Source organism: Phoxinus phoxinus, assembly GCF_949152265.1.
Source record: "Phoxinus phoxinus genome assembly, chromosome: 14".
Classification (NCBI taxonomy): Eukaryota; Metazoa; Chordata; class Actinopteri; order Cypriniformes; family Leuciscidae; genus Phoxinus; species Phoxinus phoxinus.
In genome coordinates, this window is record NC_136889.1 from 35,434,966 (window position 1) to 35,457,990 (window position 23,025).

At 46.7% G+C, this 23,025-nt stretch overlaps 1 protein-coding gene across 2 annotated transcripts in view; it reads left to right on the forward strand.

The window, feature by feature from the left end:
• The first annotated feature begins 2,749 nt into the window (after positions 1–2,749).
• The window catches only part of LOC307010115 (TFIIA-alpha and beta-like factor), a 48,836-nt gene continuing 28,560 nt past the window's right edge, over positions 2,750–23,025 (forward strand). The window contains exons 1-6 of one of the 2 annotated variants that reach the window (XM_079634514.1): positions 2,750–3,298; positions 4,659–4,760; positions 4,867–4,987; positions 16,612–16,658; positions 19,108–19,201; positions 21,692–22,173. In XM_079634514.1, the coding sequence (XP_079490640.1) occupies positions 3,275–3,298; positions 4,659–4,760; positions 4,867–4,987; positions 16,612–16,658; positions 19,108–19,201; positions 21,692–22,173 (870 nt within the window). In that variant the 5' untranslated portion in view covers positions 2,750–3,274. The remainder of the gene's footprint in view (positions 3,299–4,658; positions 4,761–4,866; positions 4,988–16,611; positions 16,659–19,107; positions 19,202–21,691; positions 22,174–23,025) is intronic. The other variant, XM_079634515.1, reaches the window with a different exon arrangement.

A 23,025-nucleotide genomic window follows, 5' to 3' on the forward strand; every position in this document is an offset into this window, starting at 1 on the left:
AAATCGTGAGAAAACATTCCCTCCATCATCAGTAACATCAGATATCTCTCTCTCTCTCTCTCTCTCTCTCTCTCTCTCTCTCTCTCTCTCTCTCTCTCTCTCTCTCTCTCTCTCTCTCTCTCTCTATATATATATATATATATATATATATATATATATATATATATATATATTCACTCTACGGTGAATAATTATATCTGTAGAATTCTGTTCAAAATGTAGAAAGTGTAACTGCAGTGTCAGTGGGCGGAGCTTGACGTCCAGTCCTCCAGAAGCACATCCTTTTCATTAGCCTTTTGTGATGCTATTCAATCTGTAGATGTCAGTCAGTATGATCTGAGTGCTGAGGAGCTCCTACTCAGACTCAACTCCACATTTGTAAATGTTTTGGATTCAGTGGCACCTGTAAAGACCTTAAAACTCAAACCTAGATCTGAGCCTTGGATGGATGATCATGTTCGCTCTTTGAGGCAGACCTGTAGACGAGCAGAGCGCAAGTGGAAAAATGACAGGCTCCAAATATCTTTTGAAATAGTAAGAGATTCATTATCCAAATTCCAGAAGGCAGTGAAAGTAGCAAAATCCAGGTATTTCACAGAACTTATTAATAGAAATTATAATAGGCCAAAAACTCTTTTTACTGTTTTTAACACTGTTGTTAATCCACCTGTCTCTGAGTACCCTGCTGTCTCAAAAACAATGTGTGATGATTTTCTTAATTTTTTTATAAATAAGATTAATGATATCAGATTGGGGATATCTCCACCTGCTGGTGATCCATCCATCCACTCTGTTTGTACTGCAGAGTTCAGTCGGCTTGAACCTATTTCTTTTATTCAACTTCAAGGAATAGTGTGCCAGTTAAAGCCATCAGGCTCCTCCATTGATGTTATGCCTCCATATTTCCTGAAAAAAGTGTTTGATACAGTGGGTCCCTACCTTGTGACTATGATAAACCGATGTATTGAAACTAGTATGGTACCAGATGTGTTAAAACATGCCACAGTCCGCCCTTTGCTTAAAAGACCGAATCTAGACCCTACTGTTTTAGATAATTATAGGCCTATTTCTAATTTGTCTTTTATTACAAAGATCCTAGAGAAAATAGTTCTTCAACAATTGCAGAGTTTCTTAGATGAAAATAAGATATTTGAGATCTTTCAATCAGGTTTTAGAAAACATCACTCGACAGAGACTGCACTTTTGAGGGTTTTAAATGACATCCTACTAACTGGCGACTCTGGGGACTATGCTGTGCTTGTGCTCCTAGACTTGAGTGCTGCTTTTGATACAGTGGACCACGCTGTCCTTCTTACTCGCTTGGAGCACTGTGTTGGTGTAAAAGGAAGTGCTCTTGAATGGTTTAAATCATACCTTTCAAATAGAAGTTTTAAAGTCCATATGGGTGAACATTCATCTGAGGCAGCCCCTCTATCATGTGGTGTTCCTCAGGGCTCCATCTTAGCTCCTATTCTTTTTACATTATATATGCTCCCATTGGGTTCTATTTTTAGGAAGCATGGTCTGTCGTTTCACTGCTACGCAGATGATACTCAAATTTATTTGCCATTAAATAAGAGTTTGAATGGTCTGGAGGCACTTATGACCTGTTTGTCTGATGTTAAGGCCTGGTTGTCTTTAAATTTTCTTAATTTTAATGAGAGTAAAACTGAAATAATAGTTTTTGGTCCTTCAGATTCTCTTAGTACACCAAAAATAAACTTGGGTGAGTTTTCCCCATCTGTTAAGCCTTGGGTAAAAAATCTTGGGGTTGTCATTGATGATGGGCTGAAATTTGACAAACACATAAATACAGTGGTCAAATCATGCTTCTTTCAGCTTCGACTACTAGCCAAAGTAAAACCAATTCTGTCAAGAAATAATTTTGGAAAATTAATTCATGCTTTTATTACTTCTAGATTGGATTACTGTAACTCACTTTATGTTGGGATCAGCCAGTTAGCTTTATCCCGGTTGCAGAGAGTGCAAAATGCAGCTGCAAGACTTTTAACCAGTACTAAAAAACGGGACCACATTAAGCCAGTTCTACGTTCTTTGCACTGGCTACCTGTATGTTATCGAGTGAATTTTAAAATTCTTCTTTTGGTGTTTAAATCTTTAAATGGTCTTGCCCCTCCCTACCTCTCGGACTTATTAACTGAATATCGTCCAGTTCTGTCTCTCCGGTCGTCCAACCAGAGATTGTTATGTGTGCCGAAGTCGAAGCTGAGATGCAGAGGTGATCGCGCTTTTTCAGTAGCTGCCCCCAGACTGTGGAATGCTCTGCCTCTCTGTATTCGTTATGCATCATCACTGTCTATTTTTAAATCTATGCTAAAAACTCATTTGTTTAATTTGGCATATAATCAATGATGAAGTTGTATTGTATTTTTTGTTTTTATGTATTGTTTTTAATTATACTGTATTACCTTGCTCTGTTTTTCATTGTGCAGCACATTGGACAACTTAGGTTGTAATTAATAGTGCTATATAAATAAAATTGACATTGACATTGACATTGACATTGACAGAAGGTCCAATCACAGCCCGCCGCTAACCCTGATCAGATCAAGCTCCACCCACTGGCTCTGCATTCAGTAGCACTTTTATATTTATATTACAGGTCAGTCTTTATTGAAGACTTATTTTTCCTGTCTGGTGTCTTCAATGTCACAGATTGCGCCATCAGTTGTGATCAGTGACATGATGGTGTGCATGTTCAGTTCAGACCCTCCTGACTGAGACCGGAACTGAACCAGAACTACGCGTTTAGGGTCTAACCCGTGGGGAAGAGCTGCCACTGATGGACAAACAGTTATATACTGTAATATATGCCACAGAACCTCTTCCGTTTTTCTTTCTGTATTACAAATTATGTTCAATTGTTTATGTTACCAAGTGCTAAATTGTTTTGAAAGTATGATGTGTTAATAGGTTTTTATTTATTAAGGAAACCATTGAAAGTTACATGGTTACATCATTCAGACTGAAACTGATTACCTAACCTCCCAAATAACGCGACCAGGCAGTGACGTCATGCGCGTGAAAGTTGTGCGTTTCGGTTTAATCATGTTTTCTTCACCTCGTTGCGTGATCATTTAGGATTTATACATCAGTGTCTTACTTACGGTCTATTGTAAATTATTTTAATCAAGAAGTGGGGTTCATAAGCTCTTAATTGGCGACCAGTGGTGCTGGAGTGAGTGTGTGTGTTGTGTGTGTGTGAGCGCGCGCGCGCCAGTGCCAGTACTAACCGACGAGTTACCAAGGCCACATGCTCTCTAACGCCAACATTTTGGTGAGTAAATAAAATGTTATTTACTATCTCCTTATTTAAGGCTAGGCTATAGTATAAAAAATCAATAACAAAACATTGGGGTTGTAAGTAGATTTGGGTTACTCGGACTCCAGCGTTTGGAACTCTAAAAATGTTCCCGAGTCCAGCGATTCTGTGAGATATCGGGACAGTGAACGGAATTATTGTCCAGATCGTGTCAACACGGCATTGTCACGAAATTCAATCATTCACATGTATTTTTAAGGCTTGCTTTTATACAACCAATTCGATACAAGCTGAGAGAGTGTCTCTTGCGTGTCTTCTTGTGCAATACACTCTTAAAAACACAGTCATGTCGAAATGCCTGTCCCAGTGAGTGTTGATGTAAATGCTGTCAGTGTGAGTGAAGGTAAACTCTGATGTGTCTTATATTGGATCTGTGCATTATTTCTTAAAGTGACCGCAGCCTATAAACCTGCAGTCTGTCATTCATGATAATCAAAACACAAAAGAGAGAATGACTCCACGCTCTTGACTGAGTAATGTTAATAATAATAATAATTCATATTTAATACATACAGTGAAGATTATGCAGTTTCATTTGTTACATTTATTACTTTATTAAATGTCTGTAGTCTCCATAGTAGCCTATACTATATAGACCTAAATGCAAAACGGTTTATTTCATTTGTATTTTTGATTAATATATGTATTTGTCCTTTAGCTTGTAATAGACTGTTAACCTGTGCTCAGTGAGATTGAGAACTTTTACTTGCATTAGTTAGGCTAGTATTAGTTCTTGCTGTTGAAATGAAACATGGTGGCAGCTTCTAGTTTCAAAGAAAACTAATGTTTCTAACACATTGGAAGCAGTAGTTTACATGGGTCAACAACAAAAAAATGCTTTGTGTTTTATATAGGCTACTAATTATTATTATTATAGCTTATGTTAAATATGGAAAAACAGACCCATACAATAAACTTGCAATAATGTAATTTGTAAACGCATTCAAACATGTAACTGTTGGCCCTGAGTAATGGAAGTTACACATCGACCTTCACAGTTGATATGTGTGTTCCCTCAGTCTCATTATCATCCAGGAAAACCTCAGTATGGGACGTATCCTGAATAATGTCTAACCAGCTGTCATAATGAACCCACCCAACACTGAACCCCAGAAGAGCTTCACTGGGCTGTTCCCCCGATTACCAGTTGATTACCAGTCAATACTGTATTTTGATGAAATACAGTATTGATTGGTTAAAGACTCGATTCTGACTCTACTGAGCTGGACTCGAACTGAACATTATGAGTTTGTGTGAAAGTAGAGGATGAGAGGTTTGAATGTGAAGATATTTGAACTGTGTGACTGATGTTCAGCCGAAGCTGTATCTGTCCGTCATCGAGGATGTGATGGAGAGTCTCAGAGAGTTATTCTGTGATGAAGGAGTGGATGAAGGAGTGCTGGACAACCTCAGACAGGTCAGTGACGCAGCAAACACGACAGAAACGAGAGTCACTCACAGCAAACACGACAGAAACAAGATGCGTGTGTGTGTGTGTGTGTGTGTGTGTGTGTGTGTTGCAGCTCTGGGAGTCGAAGGTCGTTCAGTCTAAAGCTGTGGAGGGTTTCAGTAAAGACAACAATCCATCCAACTTTGTTCTGCAGCTGCCAGCAAACTTCACGCAGACTCTCCATAAACCCACCGGTCGGTCCTGATCTGAGATCTGTTAAGTCTTGTTTTGTAGAGATGCCGTGAATGTGCGGTGCGTTTACACTGAACTCAAACACTCTGGCCGCTGCAGTTCACAATCTTCCCAGCGTTACTCGTCGTAATGGCATTTCCACTCTACAATTCAATTCTTCCTATTAACAATTCCAGTTCTCTTACGAGAGTACTCTCGTACTGCGTAATATCTAACGCTTGGGGGAAAAACTCTTTTCCACAAGATATTGAAGCCAAAAATTATCCTTAATTTTGAAATAATGTAAAACGCGTTGCGGCAGCATGCAGACATATTAAAGACGGCTCGCGCGCCTATTGGCTGTCCTGCGGCAACTGCAGCCGCCTATCGAGAGAGGCCTCTCGTGACGTCAGATCCAATGGGGGCACGTCACGTCCCGCCGAAACAGGCGTGGCTTGGGCCTATAATACAGCTCGACAGGCTGATAGACTCTGATTTTCATCTCTTCAAGCGAAGCTCTCGCATCGCTGGATCCTGAGAGGAAGAAGCCGCGCCGTCTGAAAAAGCCTTCTGCAGGACGAGCCTTTGCATCTGAAGCCGCTGGTCGACAACTCGCCGCCTTCAGTCGCCGTTCCTGCTACGCTATCCGGAGTATTATATCCTTTTCTCTGCTAGTGTGTGTTCGCCGCTGCGACTCACACTCTCATCCTAAAAGAGCCGAGCATCTTTTTCAAGATGCCTCGTAGCTTCTGTGGCTCGTGTCGAGCCCCACTCAGCGACGGGGACCGCCATGTCATCTGCGTTTCCTGCCTGGGTGACGATCACGCAGCTCTCGTGCTCGCTGATGGCGGCTGCCCTCACTGCGAGCTGATGCCCATGGTGACTCTGAGGACTCGCATGGCATCTTTCGCCGAGACTGCATGTCCGCCCGCTGCAGTGCCGCGGCATAAAAAGCGATGTGCTCAGCGGGCCCCGGAACCTCCTCCAACCCGCAAAAGCTCGCCGGTTCGCCCGCCAGCTTCGCCGCCAGCTTCGCTCGAGTCTCCCACTGATGGACAGCGTCCGCCGCCGCTTCCGCCATGGATGCCGAAGAAGCCACGTCTGTGGAGGATGACTGCTGCTCTATCCTGGTGTCGGGCTGTGAGGACTGGTCGAGCTCTGTGGATCTCGCCTCCTCTGCTTGCCAGCCTTCTGGGAAAAGGGCCAGCATTGAAGCAGAGCTGAATCGTCTTCTCCCGCAGGCCGTAGAGAGCCTCTGCCTTGAGTGGTCGACTCCCGAGGTGACTGCACACATCCGGCTGGATGGATGTTTCCTGCAAGACCCGCGCCTTTTCTTCCTGAGCTTCATGAAGAAGTCGCGAAGTCCTGGAAAGCCCCCTTCTCAGCCAGAATGCGTACCTCTGTCTCAGCAGCATTCTCCGTGCTGGACGGTGCTAAGAACAGAGGATACCATTCTCTTCCTCCTGTGGAAGAAGCTGTAGCGGCCCATCTTTGCCCGCCCTCTGCTGGACGGCGTGCCAAGATGGCGCTACCATAAAAAGCCTGCCGCACGACTTCAGCCATGTACAGCCGCGCTTACACCACCGCTGGACATGCTGCATCTGCGTTGCACTCGATGGCCATCCTGCAGATCTTCCAGGCCAACCTTCTCCGTAAACTGGATGAGGAAGGACCGGAAGCTATCAGAGTGCCGGATTTAAGGAGCGTCACGGACCTAGCTCTTCACGCCACAAAATCCGCTGCACAGGCCATAGGGCGGAGCATGGCCTCTCTCACTGTTGCAGAGAGACACTTATGGTTGACGCTTTCTGAGATGTCGGAGCGCACCGCGTTCCTCGACGCCCCCATTTCTTCTGCCGGTCTCTTTGGATCATCCGTCAAAGATTTCGCGGATAGATTCGCTGAGGTGCAGAAAACGTCACATGCCATGAAACACTTCCTGCCTAAACGATCCAGCTCCGCAGCAGGCCGCTCAAGACAGCCGTCTGCTCAAAGCTTTTAGCCGCAGCCCGCCGCTTCCCAGCGTCGACAGGCCTGGGACCCGAGACCCTCCGCGTTGGCCCCGGCCTAAGATTGTGATAAAGCCCGAGGCCTCAAAATCTTCCTAGAACCTCCTAGAAAAATGACGGTGTTCAAGTCCTGCTGCAGCCAGACTTCCACCAAAACTTCTTGCTCGTTCAGTTCCAGTAAAATTCCACTGTTCCAGTGTATCTTGCAGTAAACAAGCCGGTACCACAGCCCGTTTGCCTGAACACAAATGCTGTTTTTACGGGGACCCAGATAAATCCCATAAAGAGTGTATTTTCTGCTGTTCCGGCCACGGCCGATGGTGTTATGAGTGTAGTAAAAATGCCCACAGCCCAGTGCTCATTCCTACACACAAGCACAGCCCGCCACATTCCAGTGTTAAACACGATCATGCAGGCTAGGGCCCCGTTTACTAGACGGCTCTATTCCTCAAAATGGTCTGTGTTTTCTAGCTGGTGCACAGCTCGTGGCATATCACCCCCAGACTGTGGGGTGACGGAGGGTCTCTCCTTCCTGCAAGAGCTACTGGATAAGGGCAGAACCCCATCCACGCTCAAGGTTTACGTGGCGGCCATAGCAGTGTTTACTAAATCGATGCCTGGCCAGTCACTTGGAAGGAATGATCTGGTCATCCGCTTCCTTAGAGGAGCTAAGAGGCTTAATCCTCCCAGACCTCCCTCAGTCCCCATGTGGGACCTTTCTACAGTTTTGGAATCCATGAAAGGTGCCCCGTTCGAGCTAATCCAATCAATAGATATCAGACACTTGTATTTCAAGACAGTGTTTCTTCTGGCTCTTGCTTCGGTAAAGCGTATAGAGGACTTGCAAGCGCTCTCAGTGAGCGCGACGTGTATGGAATTTGGGCCAAATTACTCGAAAGTCATACTCAAACCAAGGCACAGGTACGTTCCTAAATCCCTCAACACACCGTTTAGGGCACTGGTGATTTGTCTGTCGGCCCTGCCGGTCTCTAATGAGGAAAAGGACGCAAGCTTCATTTGGCCGGTCAGGGCATTAAGGGCTTATGTGTCTCGCTCGACTGTCTTCGGACAGACGGAGCAGCTCTTTGTTTCGTTCAGTGAAAGTTCTAAGGGACTAGCTGCGTCGAAACAGTCTATCCAGGTGGATAGTTGATGCTATTGCGCTGGCTTACGCGTCTAAGGGCCTGCAGTGCCCGTTAGGTGTCAGAGCGCACTCCACAAGAGGCATGGCCTCGTCGTGAGCTTGGTCCAGTGGGATTGCCTTGCAAGATATCTGTACGGCGGCAGGCTGGGCCTCCCTATCTACATGTATAAGGTTTTATAACCTAGAGGTTCCCGCCTTGCAGGCTAAGCTGCTTTCGGTCAAATAAATCAGTACTGTCTGCCTCGATGCTATCGGCTCAGAATACTGAAACTGCTTGAGCACCGCTCGCTGATCGATAAAATAACTCTATGGGCAGTATGTAAGTCCCATAATATTCATCAGTCCAGGCCGAGTTTTTTCGCCCTGGCTGTGTGAAACACTATTTTTATAGTTTGCTTATAGGATGCTACTTATTACGGGAATGATGCTATTTGAGCCCCTCTTCCCGGACTCTCTGCGAGTCCCTGGTGATCATGCACTATATGAGCCCCGGGCACCTGCCCTTGGGACTTTGGAGTTGGATCTCAGCACGCACAGCGTTTTACACTGTGTTCCCCTAGCGTAAGATATTACGCAGTACGAGAAGAGAAAGTAAGAGAACGTGCTCGGTTACTAACGTAACCTCGGTTCTCTCTAGAGAGGGCGCGAGTACTGCGTATCTTTGCCGTGCCTGCAACACGCTCTGGTTCACTTCGGCGATAAAGATCAGAGTATATCAGCCTGTCCAGCTATATTTATAGGCCTAAGCCACGCCTGTTTCGGCGGGACATGACGTAGTGGGCGCGAGCCATCTTGCCTATGTCTGCATGCTGCCGCAACGCGTTTTGCATTTTTTCCCCTACCGTAAGATATTACGCAGTACTTGTTCCCTCTCTAGAGAGAACCGAGGTTAAGTTAGTAACCGAGTACGTTATGGCGCTCTACTTGTGTGTTCTTATTAGTAAAAACTTCTATTCATTTGATCAAAAACCGAAGTGCTTCTTCACAATAAAAGCCATGTTAGAATGAATTAATCACTACATAAATTCCACATCTTTGCAGAAAATATTAAAGAGCATAAAGTTTACCAGACAAAATATCACCTTATTTTGGAGTTTATTATGCACTGTAATGAATGCAGAAGTTGAGCTACATATAGGCTAGCCGTCACTGACAAAATATGTTTAAAAAAATGAATTTCTCTCTGTGTTTTATCCACCATCATGTTTGTTTTAATTTCCCAATAACTACATATATGGAATTTATATCTGTGTGAGAGAAATATATATATATATATATATATATAATATAATATAATCCTCCTCTTCCTCTTTTGTCAGCCCTCATTCTCTCCATTTATCCCAGTCCGAATGTTTCCACTGGCTGTCTGCTGTTGGCAGTCTACCACTCACTCTATGCCAGTGGCTCACTCCCAGATAACAGTCGCCTCAGCTCCTGTATTGTGGGACTAAATTCTTTACAGAAAAGAGTTAGTGCCTCAGCAAATTTCTCACCTGAGTCACTTGGATTAGGCAGATGGGCAATGGCTTGGTTTATTTCCTTTTCAGTCCAATGTAAATGGTAAATGGTAAATGGACTGCATTTATATAGCGCTTTCATAGACCCATGGCCACCAAAGCGCTTTACAATTTGCCTCTCATTCACCCATTCACTCATACATTCATACACCGACGGCGGTGTCAGCCATGCAAGGCGCCACTCAGCTCGTCGGGAGCAGCTGGGGTTAGGTGTCTTGCTCATGGACACCTCGACACTTGGTCCAGTGGAACCGGGGATCGAACCACCAACCTTTCAGTTTGTAGACAACCTACATGAACCACTGAGCCACTGCCGCCCCATATGTCTGTAGACCAGCATCAAACCTTCCGGTCCAGGCACTTCAATCATTTGGACCTCAAACTCCTTCTCATCCTCCTTGTCCTTCAGTTGGGACCAGTTCTCATTGTCACTTTAGGTTTCAGTCGAATTTACTTTTCTAAGCGCTCAGTGGGAGATTGTGGGAGTTCTCTCTGTCCCCCTGCTGCTCCCTCTTCTTTCGGTTCCGGCGATGAGGCTCTTGGGGAAACATGGCTTTCATCTTGGTCACCTCCTTGAGCTTGCGCTTGTCGCCTTGTAAGAGAGCAGTCGAGGTCTGGATCATTTTCAGCTTGCAGCTCAGCCACAGGATACAGATAGGCTGGTGGTGATGAAACAGACACATCATGAAAAGGGTTAATGGGTGTTGGTGCAGTTGGTTTTTTCTCATCAGTGAGTTTTTCTCATCACTCCCTACTTCCCTATATGCTAATTCCTTTTACATTCTTTTCCTCTCTGTTCACTCTGCCTAATTCAACCAGTACATGATTATTTTCTTACAATCCACACACGTCTCCCACAACAACCTTTTTGTTCTTTACTCCCCTCTTCTATCGAGTCTCGCACCACTGTCAGCCAAGTGACACTTAAAGTTCCCTCTCCAGGGAAATCGTACTCGGTTCTCGGCGTTATAGGTGTCGCTTGGGCCTATAATACAGCTCGACAGGCTGATAGACTCTGATTTTTTTCATCGCCGAAGCGAACCAGAGCGTGTTGCAGGCACCCAAAGATACACATTCTCTTCCTCCTGTGGAAGAAGCTGTAGCGGCCCATCTTTGCCCATCTCCGCTAGACGGCGTGCTAAGGTAGCGCTACCATCTAAAGCTTGCCGCACGACTTCAGCCATGCACAGTCGCGCTTACACCGCCGCTGGACATGCTGCATCTGCGTTGCTCTCGGTGGTTGACGCTCTCTGAGATGTCGGAGTCAGAGCGCACCGCGTTCCTCGACGCGGTTCTTTTTTTTGCTTTTGGACTCTCAAGTCGTGTTTTTGTTTGTTTTTTGCAAAGTCAGTGACATCCTCGATAAAGTTGGCTTGTATATCATTAATACAACAATTACACTATCATACATGATAAATATCGTACACCCCTATCCCAAATTGCCTCTGCATTATTTTGTGAGTGGAAAATGCAAATAAAACAAATACGATTTTATAACAAAATAAGTATTTTACATCCAATAAACAAATAAGCATATTACTGGGTATATTTATCATTTCTGGGCGAGTGTGAAATGAACTTTTAACTTTAAAAAGAACTTGCCTCCTCCTTATATTTCTTCTCTATAAAGCATAATGATTTTATAATGATTTTAATAAACATCCAAAAATAGTATTACTAATGACGTAGTGTTGAATAGACAGCTCTACAACTGCATACTCTCTATGATTCAGTTACAGAGCTCTGCAGTTATACATATCTTTAATTCTTCCTCTGTGAGTTCCTCTGCACTCACACATCATGAACACCTCTCTTCACACTGGTACATTTCCCACAGCATTCAAGCAGGCTCGGGTAACCCCACTGCTTAAGAAACCCACTCTAAATCCAGCACACCTAGAAAATTACAGACCGGTATCCCATTCGTCGCAAAAACACTTGAACGAGTTGTTTTCAACCAGATCTCCTCCTTTCTTACGCAGAACAACCTCTTGGACAACAATCAGTCTGGCTTCAAAAGCGGACACTCAACTGAGACTGCTCTGCTCTCAGTAATTGAAGCTCTGAAACTGGCAAGAGCAGCTTCCAAGTCCTCAGTTCTCATCCTGCTGGATCTGCTGTCTTTGACACAGTTAACCACCAGATCCTCCTGTCAATCCTAAAGATGAAGGGAATCTCGGGTACTGCACTCCTGTGGTTCAAGTCTTATCTCTCAGGTAGGTCTTTCAGGGTGTCGTGGAGGGGTGAGGTGTCTAAGACCCAACATCTAGCCACTGGTGTGCCTCAGGGCTCAGTGCTTGGACCACTTCTCTTCTCAATCTACATGACATCACTAGGATCTGTGATTCAGAAACATGGCTTTTCCTATCACTGCTACGCTGATGACACACAACTCTACCTCTCATTCCAACCGGATGATCCGACGGTAGCCGCTCACATCTCAGCCTGACAGACATCTCTGGCTGGATGAAGGACCACCACCTTCAACTAAACTTTGCGAAGACAGAGCTACTTGTAATCCCGGCTAACCCAGCACTTCATCACAACTTCACCATTCAGCTCGTCATCCATAACTCCATCAAGGTCAGCCAGGAACCTTGGAGTTGTAATTGATGACCAATTGATCTTCACAGACCACATCGCTAGCACTGCCCGGTCATGCAGATTTGCCTTGTACAACATCAGGAGAATCAGGCCCTTCCTATCAGAGCATGCTACACAACTCCTTGTTCAGGCGCTTGTTCTATCCAGACTGGACTATTGTAATGCTCTCCTGGCCGGTCTCCCAGCTTACACTGTCAAACCTCTGCAACTGATCCAGAAGCTGCAGCTAGAGCGGTCTTCAACGAGCCGAAGAGAGCACACGTCACTCCTCTCCTCACGAAATTGCACTGGTTGCCGCTCGCATCAAATTCAAGTCAGTGACGTTTGCCTACAGAACAACCACTGGCACTGCTCCCCTGTACCTGAACTCATTACTTCAGACTTATGTGCCGTCCAGAAACTTGCGCTCTGCAAGCGAGCGGCGTCTTGTGGTGCCATCTCAAAGAGGCACGAAATCTCTCTCTCTGACCTTTACCATGACTGCTCCCTGCTGGTGGAATGATCTGCCGTAATTTTTAAGAAACTGCTGAAGACGTATTTTTTTGGCAGCACTTGATCCAGTAATATTAACACTTTCTCCTCTATTCTATCTTTTTTTTTAAAGTACTATATTAGATTGAACTGCAAAGGGTCTTAGCACTTACATACTGTTGTCCTACTGTTAGTTTAATTGCTTCTATTGTTCTCATTTGTAAGTTGCTTTGAATAAAAGCGTCTGCTAAATGAATAAATGTAAATGTAATGTCTTTTCACTAGTAATAATTAAATTAGAGAGCTCTGTAATAAAAAATTAATGGAAGTCAATGGAGACATACAGTGGGTACAGAAAGTATTCAGATCACCTTAAATTTATTGACAGAAAAACACAGAACTGTTGACATTTTTGCACATTTATTAAAAAAGAAAAACTGAAATATCACATGGTCTTAAGTATTCAGACCCTTTGCTCAGTATTTAGCAGAAGTACTGCCATGAGTCTTTTTGGGAAAGATGCAACAAGTTTTTCACACCTGGATTTGTGTATCCTCTGCCATTCCTCACGATCCTCTCCAGTTCTGTCAGGTTGGATGGTAAACGTTGGTGGACAGCCATTTTCAGGTCTCTCCAGAGATGCTCAATTGGGTTTAAGTCAGGGCTCTGGCTGGGCCATTCAAGAACAGTCACGGAGTTGTTGTGAAGCCACTCCTTTGTTATTTTAGCTGTGTGCTTAGGCCCAGTCTGAGGTCCAGAGCACTCTGGAGAAGGTTTTCGTCCAGGATATCCCTGTACTTGGCTGCATTCATCTTTCCCTCGATTGCAACCAGTCGTCCTGTCTCTGCAGCTGCAAAACACCCCCACAGCACGATGCTGCCACCACCACGCTTCACTGTTGAGACTGTATTGGACAGGTGATGAGCAGTGCCTGGAGTTCTCCACACATACGCTTAGAATTAAGGCCAAAAAGCTATATCTTGGTCTCATCAGACCAGAGAATCTTATTTATCACCATCTTGGAGTCCTTCAGGTGTTTTTTTAGCAAACTCCATGCATGCTTTCATGTGTCTTGCACTGAGGAGAGGCTTCCGTCGGGCCACTCTGCCATAAAGCCCCGACTGGTGGATGGCTGCAGTGATGGTTGACTTACTACAACTTTCTCCCATCTCCCAACTGCATCTCTGGAGCTCAGCCACAGTGATCTTAGGGTTCTTCTTTACCTCTCTCAACAAGGCTCTCCTACCCCGATAGCTCAGTTTGACCGGACGGCCAGCTCTAGGAAGGGTTCTGGTCGTCCAAAACGTCTTCCATTTAAGGATTATGGAGGCCACTGTGGTCTTAGGAACCTTAAGTGCAGCAGACATTTTTTTGTGACCTTGGCCAGATCTGTGCCTTGCCACAACTCTGTCTCTGAGCTCTTCAAGCAGTTCCTTTGACCTCATGATTCTCGTTTGCTCTGACATGCACTGTGAGCTGTAAGGTCTTATATAGACAGGTGTGTGGCTTTCCTAATCAAGTCCAATCAGTATAATCAAACACAACTGGACTCAAGTGAAGGTGTAGAACCATCTCAAGGATGATCAGAAGAAATGGACAGCACCTGAGTAAAATATATGAGTGTCACAGCAAAGGGTCTGAATACTTAGGACCATGTGATATTTCAGTTTTTCTTTTTTAATAAATGTGCAAAAATGTCAACAATTCTGTGTTTTTCTGTCAATATGGGGTGCTGTGTGTACAATAATGAGGGAAAAAAATGAACTTAAATGATTTTAGCAAATGGCTGCAATATAACAAAGAATGAAACATTTAAGGGGGTCTGAATACTTTCCCACTGTATGACTGGTAAAAATTCAAAGAGCTCTGTAATTGTGATGGTTACTACTAGTAATAACTGAATTTGAGAGAACTCTAATCATAATTTTTGTTAGTAATGATTGAATTGTAAAGCTCTCTAATTTAATTCTTACTAGTAAATATGTGATTACGGTGAGTAACGCTGGGAAGATTGTGAACTAAAACGGCTTGCCATTGTGCGTTAAATCACAGTGCACAGCCAATGCAATCAACTTATATACACAAATAATTACAGTTGGAAAGCAAAATGAAAGCATCCGATATGTAAATGAAATGACAAATGCACTAAATCCAGCAGAAACTCGTGTTTAATGCTTATGACAAACGTCACTGCCTGGTGTTGCAATGCTCAGATCCGTTGTCAATCCCACAATCCTCCAGCGAGAGTGTTGATCAGCTCCCAACAGAATGATCTGAAAATGCCCACTTCACAGCAGTGTAAACGTACTGTCAGGTCATGTGACCACCAGAGTGTTTTGTTGATGATGACGGCTGTCCAGCTCTTTAGTTATATTTTGTTTGGTTGATTACCTGCCAACGAAATGCTCCTCCAAGCATTTTTTTCACATGAATACCTATTTTACCTCAAGTTTATCAACTCGGTTTAATAAAGTGGCAATCCCATTGCAAACAACTGATGCAATGCCCTGGGGCCTCATTTATAACCGTTGTGTACGCACAAAACAGGCCCTGAGAGAGCCGTACGCCACTTCCGACGCATAAGTTGTGATTTATAAAAACAAACTTGACGGGAAAATGTGCGCACCTGCACGCAAACTCTGACCCGTGCGTACGAACGTTTTGGAGACGGAGCAGTTTGGCGACACCGATGGTGAGCCGGAGTTAAATGTCTTTTGGTCACTTTTAGACAGAAAATCTAAATAAAATTATACATTTACAGAAAGATAATACAAATATAATTTCACTCACCAAGCCTATCACTTGAAGCAAATATCCTCACCTTAAATGTCCGCGCCAGCGAGCGCGTTGGGCCGTTAGTGAAACATATCTAACGGCAGATGAAGTAAAACTGTAAATCTTCATTATGAGTCCTAATCATAAATACTGCGCATGTTCACAATAACAGTTTAAATAAAATAATGATTTAAACTATGTTTTACTTCTGATATAAACATTTAGATTAAATATACCATTCTAATAGAGTTAAACACTTAAACTACATGACATTTACTGAAAAGTAAAAAAAAAAAAGTATATTCAATAAATAGCCTATAAATATTTGTTGTGGATGCAATGCTTTTGAACACTTTTCCTCTGGCATGCTGTGTTTCAATGTTTTAAGAGATAATTGCTTATCATGATAATAGCAGATTGTGCAAATATAATGCACAACAAGGTCTTTCTGTTTCCATTCAAAAATATAGGCCTAAATCAATTAAAAAGACTATTTGGTCAGTGGAAAAGATTGAGAAAAACTTTCTCTGAAATGTATTTTACACTATTTGATTTATTTATTCAAAAACAAGGCAATGATAGGCTACTAAAATATTTGTATTAATGTAATGTGACGGCACATCCGTATTTCATATTTTCCTAATGTCTTGTACCGTTAAACATGTTATCACGTGGATGAATAATCATATGCAAATGATATGCAGATGATGATATAGTAAAACTAGGAGTTGTAAGCTCCATATATGGTTATTTCGGGGAGGAGACGCATGTTCACAATCTTCCGCTGACTGGGATTTATAAAGTGAATTCTGCGCAGGTTCGGGCGTACGCACGCTTTTATAAGTCAGATTTTTTTTTCCGCACGCCATTTTTGGCTTTTCCACAGTTTCATAAATGAGGCCCCTGGACTGGAAAAGTGTAAAATGATTTCTGTGTGCAGTGGTTAGAGGCGTCAGAGCCGAGGGATGTTGTGATGTGACTGACCGCTTCAGTGCGTTCTTAGTCTCCGATCACAAGCACGGTCACATCTCAACGCATGCTTTTACTCTCACACTTGTGTCCACTGCGTTTAGGACACTTTCGCTGTTTTCTCTGGTCGTGTGCTTGATGTTTTCCTCTTTTCTCAGTCGTTATTCCAGCAGCTCAGAATGTGCAGAATTTCACCTCCAAAATAGTAAGTTAACAAACACTGTCCTCATCACTTAAAATGTGTGGCCATTGCCAGGATACCTGTACATTTCTTTTCTTCTCATTTGATTTAAATCCACTTTCACAGCTGTTTAATATAGTGAGGTCGTCTTGTGTTCATTAATCAGCATTATAACGTCTTAAAGCTAGGGTCGGTAATGTTGGAGAGCTAGCCAGATTTGAAAGTGGCACCTCTTCTAAGCTCCGCCCCCTCCTGTCAGTGCTCCGTCCAAAGCTACGCCCCCCCCACAAACATGAACGCGCATCCACATTTGGAGTCAGCTGCATGTACCTACCAGTGATGCGCGGGTTGATCCAAAATGAGCGGGTGCCAGTGCGGTTACCCGCGGTTACGAGTCATCCAAAAATATTTTTAATGATATTTGGGTCGCGGTCGGTCGGGTCGTTTACCTTTGTAATTTATATAGTACTAGACACAATGTTCTATGAAATACATAGGTCTACACTTTATTGGCTGAATAACTGCGCGAGGATGACGCACAAGCTCAGTCAGAGATGACAGCGGGAAATCCTTATTTACCTGAATGTTGAGCGCGTTATTAACTTTTGAATAAAAGCTGACGCGGGAAAAAATGCCTGATTTCCCAACGCGTTGAACTGAGCAATGCCATTGTGCCATTTTAATAGGCTACTTTTAAACGCATATAGCTCAGTAATGTCAGTTTTATGTAGCCTATTTGCTGTGAGGGGGCAGGGGGGATTTGTGTTGGGAAAGTCGGGGGAGAGGCGCACACTTCGATTAGACTGGATAAACACATGCAGCATCTTAATTGTTAAGAAAATGAAACGAAATAAATGAATAAATCAAGCCTTTATTACATAACACTAGGCCATATCATACAGCATTCTGAAAAATGCGCACCCCTAGTTCCTCCGTCTACGGCCCATGACGCGATGAGCATTTACTCGCTACTTTAAAAAACGCGGGTCGGGTACAATATTTTCTTTCTTTTTTTTTGCGGTCCGAGTTGCGGGCGGGTTAGTTGAAAACGTCGGTCGGCTGCGGGTTGTTTATACATTGACCCGCGCATCACTGCTGTTCACGCAGTGGTGCTCGGGCACGAGACATGAAGGCATCTGATTGGTTCTTTACATTCGCACCGAATGGCAGTGATTGGTCAGAGTTTTTACTGTCCTACAGCTGCTACAGAGGTCAGATCTTTTTCATTCCTTTTTCTGAACACATAATGTATTGACTACTATCAGAATGGAAGGACCATTTCACCTACCCTGACTACGTCAGACTTCCTACTTCCGCTAATTTCATTTCGCTCCTGTATTCAGTCTGAGATAGCGGCCTATCTTTCAGTTTTCCACCGGCCTTCGGACGGCCGGGCCAATCAACGAACAGAGGGCGGGCTGAGAGCCGTGACGTAGACGCTAAGCGCCGAGTTTACATTTTAGGTTAGAGAAATCGAAAACCGAAACGAGACACGGGATGCAATTCGCTCTGTTATGGAGAACCAGTGCCGCCGCTCCCACCACGCGCTGTGCGTAGGGAACCAAGAGCTGAGGCGGCACCAGAAAAATAGCGTTCCGGGAGTCTCCCGCATATTGAAAGCGGCTCACTGATGCCCGCGAATTAGTTAAAATCTCCGGAATCTAGAGCGAGCGCACCCGCGAGACAGAGACTGTGCTCCAAACCGCGTAGCGCATGCACGGCAGAGAGGGAGAGAGAGCAAGACAGGCGTGTGTGCCTCATGAAGCTTCTCGGGGTAGAGGGCATCATAAAGGAATTATGCTTAGGGCACCGAAATGGCTAGCAGCGGCACTGGCTGTGTTTAAAAGATCTAATCCTAAATTTGACAGTTGGCTACAAATATTTTCTTGTTTCACTCTGTCAAAAATAAGTTTAGAGGCCGTGATTGTACCGTGGATGCGTAGATTAATGACGCATAATCTGCAAAAGTCGTTTACAGCCATGTTCACTCTGGTATTTCGCTCGCATCATCATGTGTTTATAGCAGGTTTGGTTTACAGTGGAAGTTCGATCATAGATTTGAGTTCGATGCATGATGTCTGTGGTTCGATGCGGCTGTACAGGCGCATAACATACGTCCGTACTAAACTTATCTGATTGGCTTACGGGTAACCAATGATTTTAAACTTCAGACAAGCACCCCCTAGCGAGAGAGAAAACACTTCTCTATTATGCCATTCCAGACTCTGTCTACGAAGCAAAGTGAAGTAGCAGAGTCTGGTATTACCAGGCTACATTTCACCCAGTATAAAAAAAAATGTTTCTGAACAGGATTACCTACCCTAGCTTTAAATTATCTGTCCAATAATTCTATCTTAATATGCATCACATACAATAAAATTCCCTTTATGAAACTCCTGTTAATGTTGATTTAAATTAAAACTCTTTTGAAATTGTGAATGTGAACTGAAAATGTGTTTTCCATGACTTTCAGAACAACTGTGGTTCTGTTGCCACATTCTCTCTGCCGCCTGGAATAACGTATCCGGTCCAGATTCCAGCTGGCGTCACACTGCAGACGGCCTCAGGTGAGACTCGACACCACGTCCGACTCCACGCCCGCCTCCACGCCCGCCTCCACGCTCGACTCCACGCTCGACTCCACGCTCGACTCCACGCTCGACTCCACGCTCGACACCACGCTCGACTCCACGCTCGACTCCACGCCCGACACCACGCTCGACTCCACGCTCGACTCCACGCCCGCCTCCACGCCCGCCTCCACGCCCGCCTCCATGCTCGACTCCACGCCCGACACCACGCTCGACTCCACGCCCGACACCACGCCCGACTCCACGCTCGACTCCACGCCCGACTCCACGCCCGACTCCACGCCCGACTCCACGCCCGACTCCACGCCCGACTCCACGCCCGACTCCACGCCCGACTCCACGCCCGACTCCACGCCCGACTCCACGCCCGACTCCACGCCCGACACCACGCCCGACTCCACGCCCGACACCACGCTCGACTCCACGCTCGACTCCACGCCCGCCTCCACGCTCGACTCCACGCTCGACTCCACGCTCGACTCCACGCTCGACTCCACGCTCGACTCCACGCCCGACTCCACGCCCGACTCCACGCCCGCCTCCACGCCCGACACCACGCCCGACACCACGCTCGACTCCAAGCTCGACTCCACGCTCGACTCCACGCTCGACTCCACGCCCGCCTCCACGCCCGCCTCCACGCCCGACACCACGCCCGACTCCACGCCCGACACCACGCTCGACTCCACGCTCGACTCCACGCTCGACTCCACGCTCGACTCCACGCTCGACTCCACGCCCGCCTCCACGCCCGCCTCCACGCCCGCCTCCACGCCTGACACCACGCCCGACTCCACGCCCGACACCACGCTCGACTCCACGCTCGACTCCACGCTCGACTCCACGCTCGACTCCACGCTCGACTACACGCTCGACTCCACGCTCGACTCCACGCTCGACTCCACGCTCGACTCCACGCCCGCCTCCACGCCCGCCTCCACGCCTGACACCACGCCCGACTCCACGCCCGACACCACGCTCGACTCCACGCCCGCCTCCACGCTCGACTCCACGCTCGACTCCACGCTCGACTCCACGCTCGACTCCACGCTCGCCTCCACGCCCGACACCACGCCCGACTCCACGCCCGACACCACGCTCGACTCCAAGCTCGACTCCACGCTCGACTCCACGCTCGACTCCACGCCCGCCTCCACGCCCGCCTCCACGCCTGACACCACGCCCGACTCCACGCCCGACACCACGCTCGACTCCACGCTCGACTCCACGCCCGACACCACGCCCGACTCCACGCTCGACTCTACGCCCGCCTCCACGCCCGCCTCCACGCTCGACTCCACGCCCGACACCACGCCCGACTCCACGCTCGACTCCACGCCCGACTCCACGCCCGACTCCACGCCCGACTCCACGCCCGACTCCACGCCCGACTCCACGCCCGACTCCACGCCCGACTCCACGCCCGACACCACGCCCGACTCCACGCTCGACTCCACGCCCGCCTCCACGCCCGCCTCCACGCTCGACTCCACGCCCGACTCCACGCCCGACTCCACGCCCGACTCCACGCCCGACTCCACGCCCGACTCCACGCCCGACTCCACGCCCGACTCCACGCCCGACTCCACGCCCGACTCCACGCCCGACTCCACGCCCGACTCCACGCCCGACTCCACGCCCGACTCCACGCCCGACTCCACGCCCGACTCCACGCCCGACTCCACGCCCGACACCACGCTCGACTCCACGCCCGACTCCACGCCCGACACCACGCCCGACTCCACGCTCGACTCCACGCTCGACTCCACGCCCGCCTCCACGCTCGACTCCACGCTCGACTCCACGCCCGACTCCACGCCCGACTCCACGCCCGCCTCCACGCCCGCCTCCACGCCCGACACCACGCCCGACTCCACGCCCGACACCACGCTCGACTCCACGCTCGACTCCACGCTCGACTCCACGCCCGACTCCACGCCCGCCTCCACGCCCGACTCCACGCCCGCCTCCACGCCCGACACCACGCCCGACTCCACGCCCGACACCACGCTCGACTCCACGCTCGACTCCACGCCCGCCTCCACGCTCGACTCCACGCCCGCCTCCACGCTCGACTCAACGCCGACTGCCTATTTTTAGATTTCATATTTCTCAGCTTATTAGGTCGAAGCTCTGGCTCTGTGCATGAAGATGTGCAAAAGTCCTGAGTCCTGCAGAGTTCAGCTCCAACACATACAGTGTCTGTGGTTTTATCGAATAAGCCTGAAGGACATGATTAGCTGGATTGGGTGCATTTGATTAGGGTTGAAGCTACACTGCAGGACTGTGGCCCTTCAGGAACTGAACTGAGTTTTCCACCCCTTTCACAGTTTATTTATTTCTACGGACAAGACCTAGTTGAAGAAGCTCACTGTCTAAGACTTTGACCCCATTCCAACCACTCGATGTGTTGATGTAAATGAGCTGAAAACTGATAATGTTTAGCCGTTCCTTTCTCACCTTCAGGACATTTCTACAAAGTCAATGTTCCTGTAATGGTCACGCGAGGAGCTCAGCATGTCCTGACCCGACCTGCTCCGACCCGCATTGAGCAGAATTCCAACCCGGTTTCTCGTACCATGGCCGTTGCTCGCAGCATCCCGGCCCATCTGTCTGTTCCCTGTCCTCCAGCACCATCTAGTTGTGTAGCGTCTGAGACCCCGCCGAATCCTCCGCAACCGCTGCACCATCAGCTCTGCCAACAAACCGATGACAAACCCTCCCCATCAGCCTCTGACAGTCCGAGCGAGTTCAACCTAGATGACATTGAGTTCAGCCCGCAGCCCATCGACATGAGCGCCTCATCGTTCTTCACTCCGCCAGCACAGGGGCCGCGCTCGGATTATCCCCAGGATGGGATGGAGACGGCCTTAAAAGAGCCAGATGGAGCAGCTGAGGAATCAACTGCTCTTCCAGACTTGAAGGCTGAAACTAATCATGACATTAAGGTAAACCTCAATGCAACATGCCAGACACCTATATGAAACCAGTGTTGTATTCTTGTCGTTTCTTCTTCCAAATAGAGATAGCAGAGAAATTAAACGCCCCAAAACAAAATGAAGCTAAGTGTGCTGAAATGAAATGTTTTACATGCACTTAAGAAAACAGCAGCTGTTTAATACATTCTCTATTCTTAATAGGAACTTTATTCTTCTGTATATGTTGCTTTTTGGTGCCTGCACCTACAACTGGTCAATTTCTTGGCAGTCTGAAATGAGTTACTGTTTTCAGGGACTGGATAAATAAACGTTAGATATGTCTGTCTGACTCATTCAAGCAATTTTAGTTTTTCCTGCAAAGCATGGAGTCCTACAGCACTTCTGTGGAAAAACCCAGTCACGTGTCTTACTTGTCCAGTATCCTTGCATCAGCTGGAAGCTTTAGTGTGCGCTGTGAGGCCTGGTTGAGGGTGTTTGTAGCTCTTAACATGGAAGAAAGCTGGTTAATTGTGCAGCCCCAGCCATTTTAGATGCATTGTCTTTGCTAAAACAGGGTCTTTTATATGATGTTCCATTTGATTGCTACATAGACAATACTTCAGTGAAGAGCAACTTGGCTCACGTCCTTCGTACTGAAGTACTGAGCTTACTGGCAGTTCCTCCTCCCCACAGCGAGTCAGGCTTCTATAGCCGTTACTTCCTCGTACCCAAGAAGGATGGTGGCCTTAGGCCCATCCCAGACCTCAGACATCTGAACTGCGCCCTTACGAAATGGCCTTTCAAGATGCTAACTTTGAAACGAATCCTTGCGCTAGTACGCCAAGGGGATTGTTTTTTCTCTGTGGATCTGAAAGATGAATA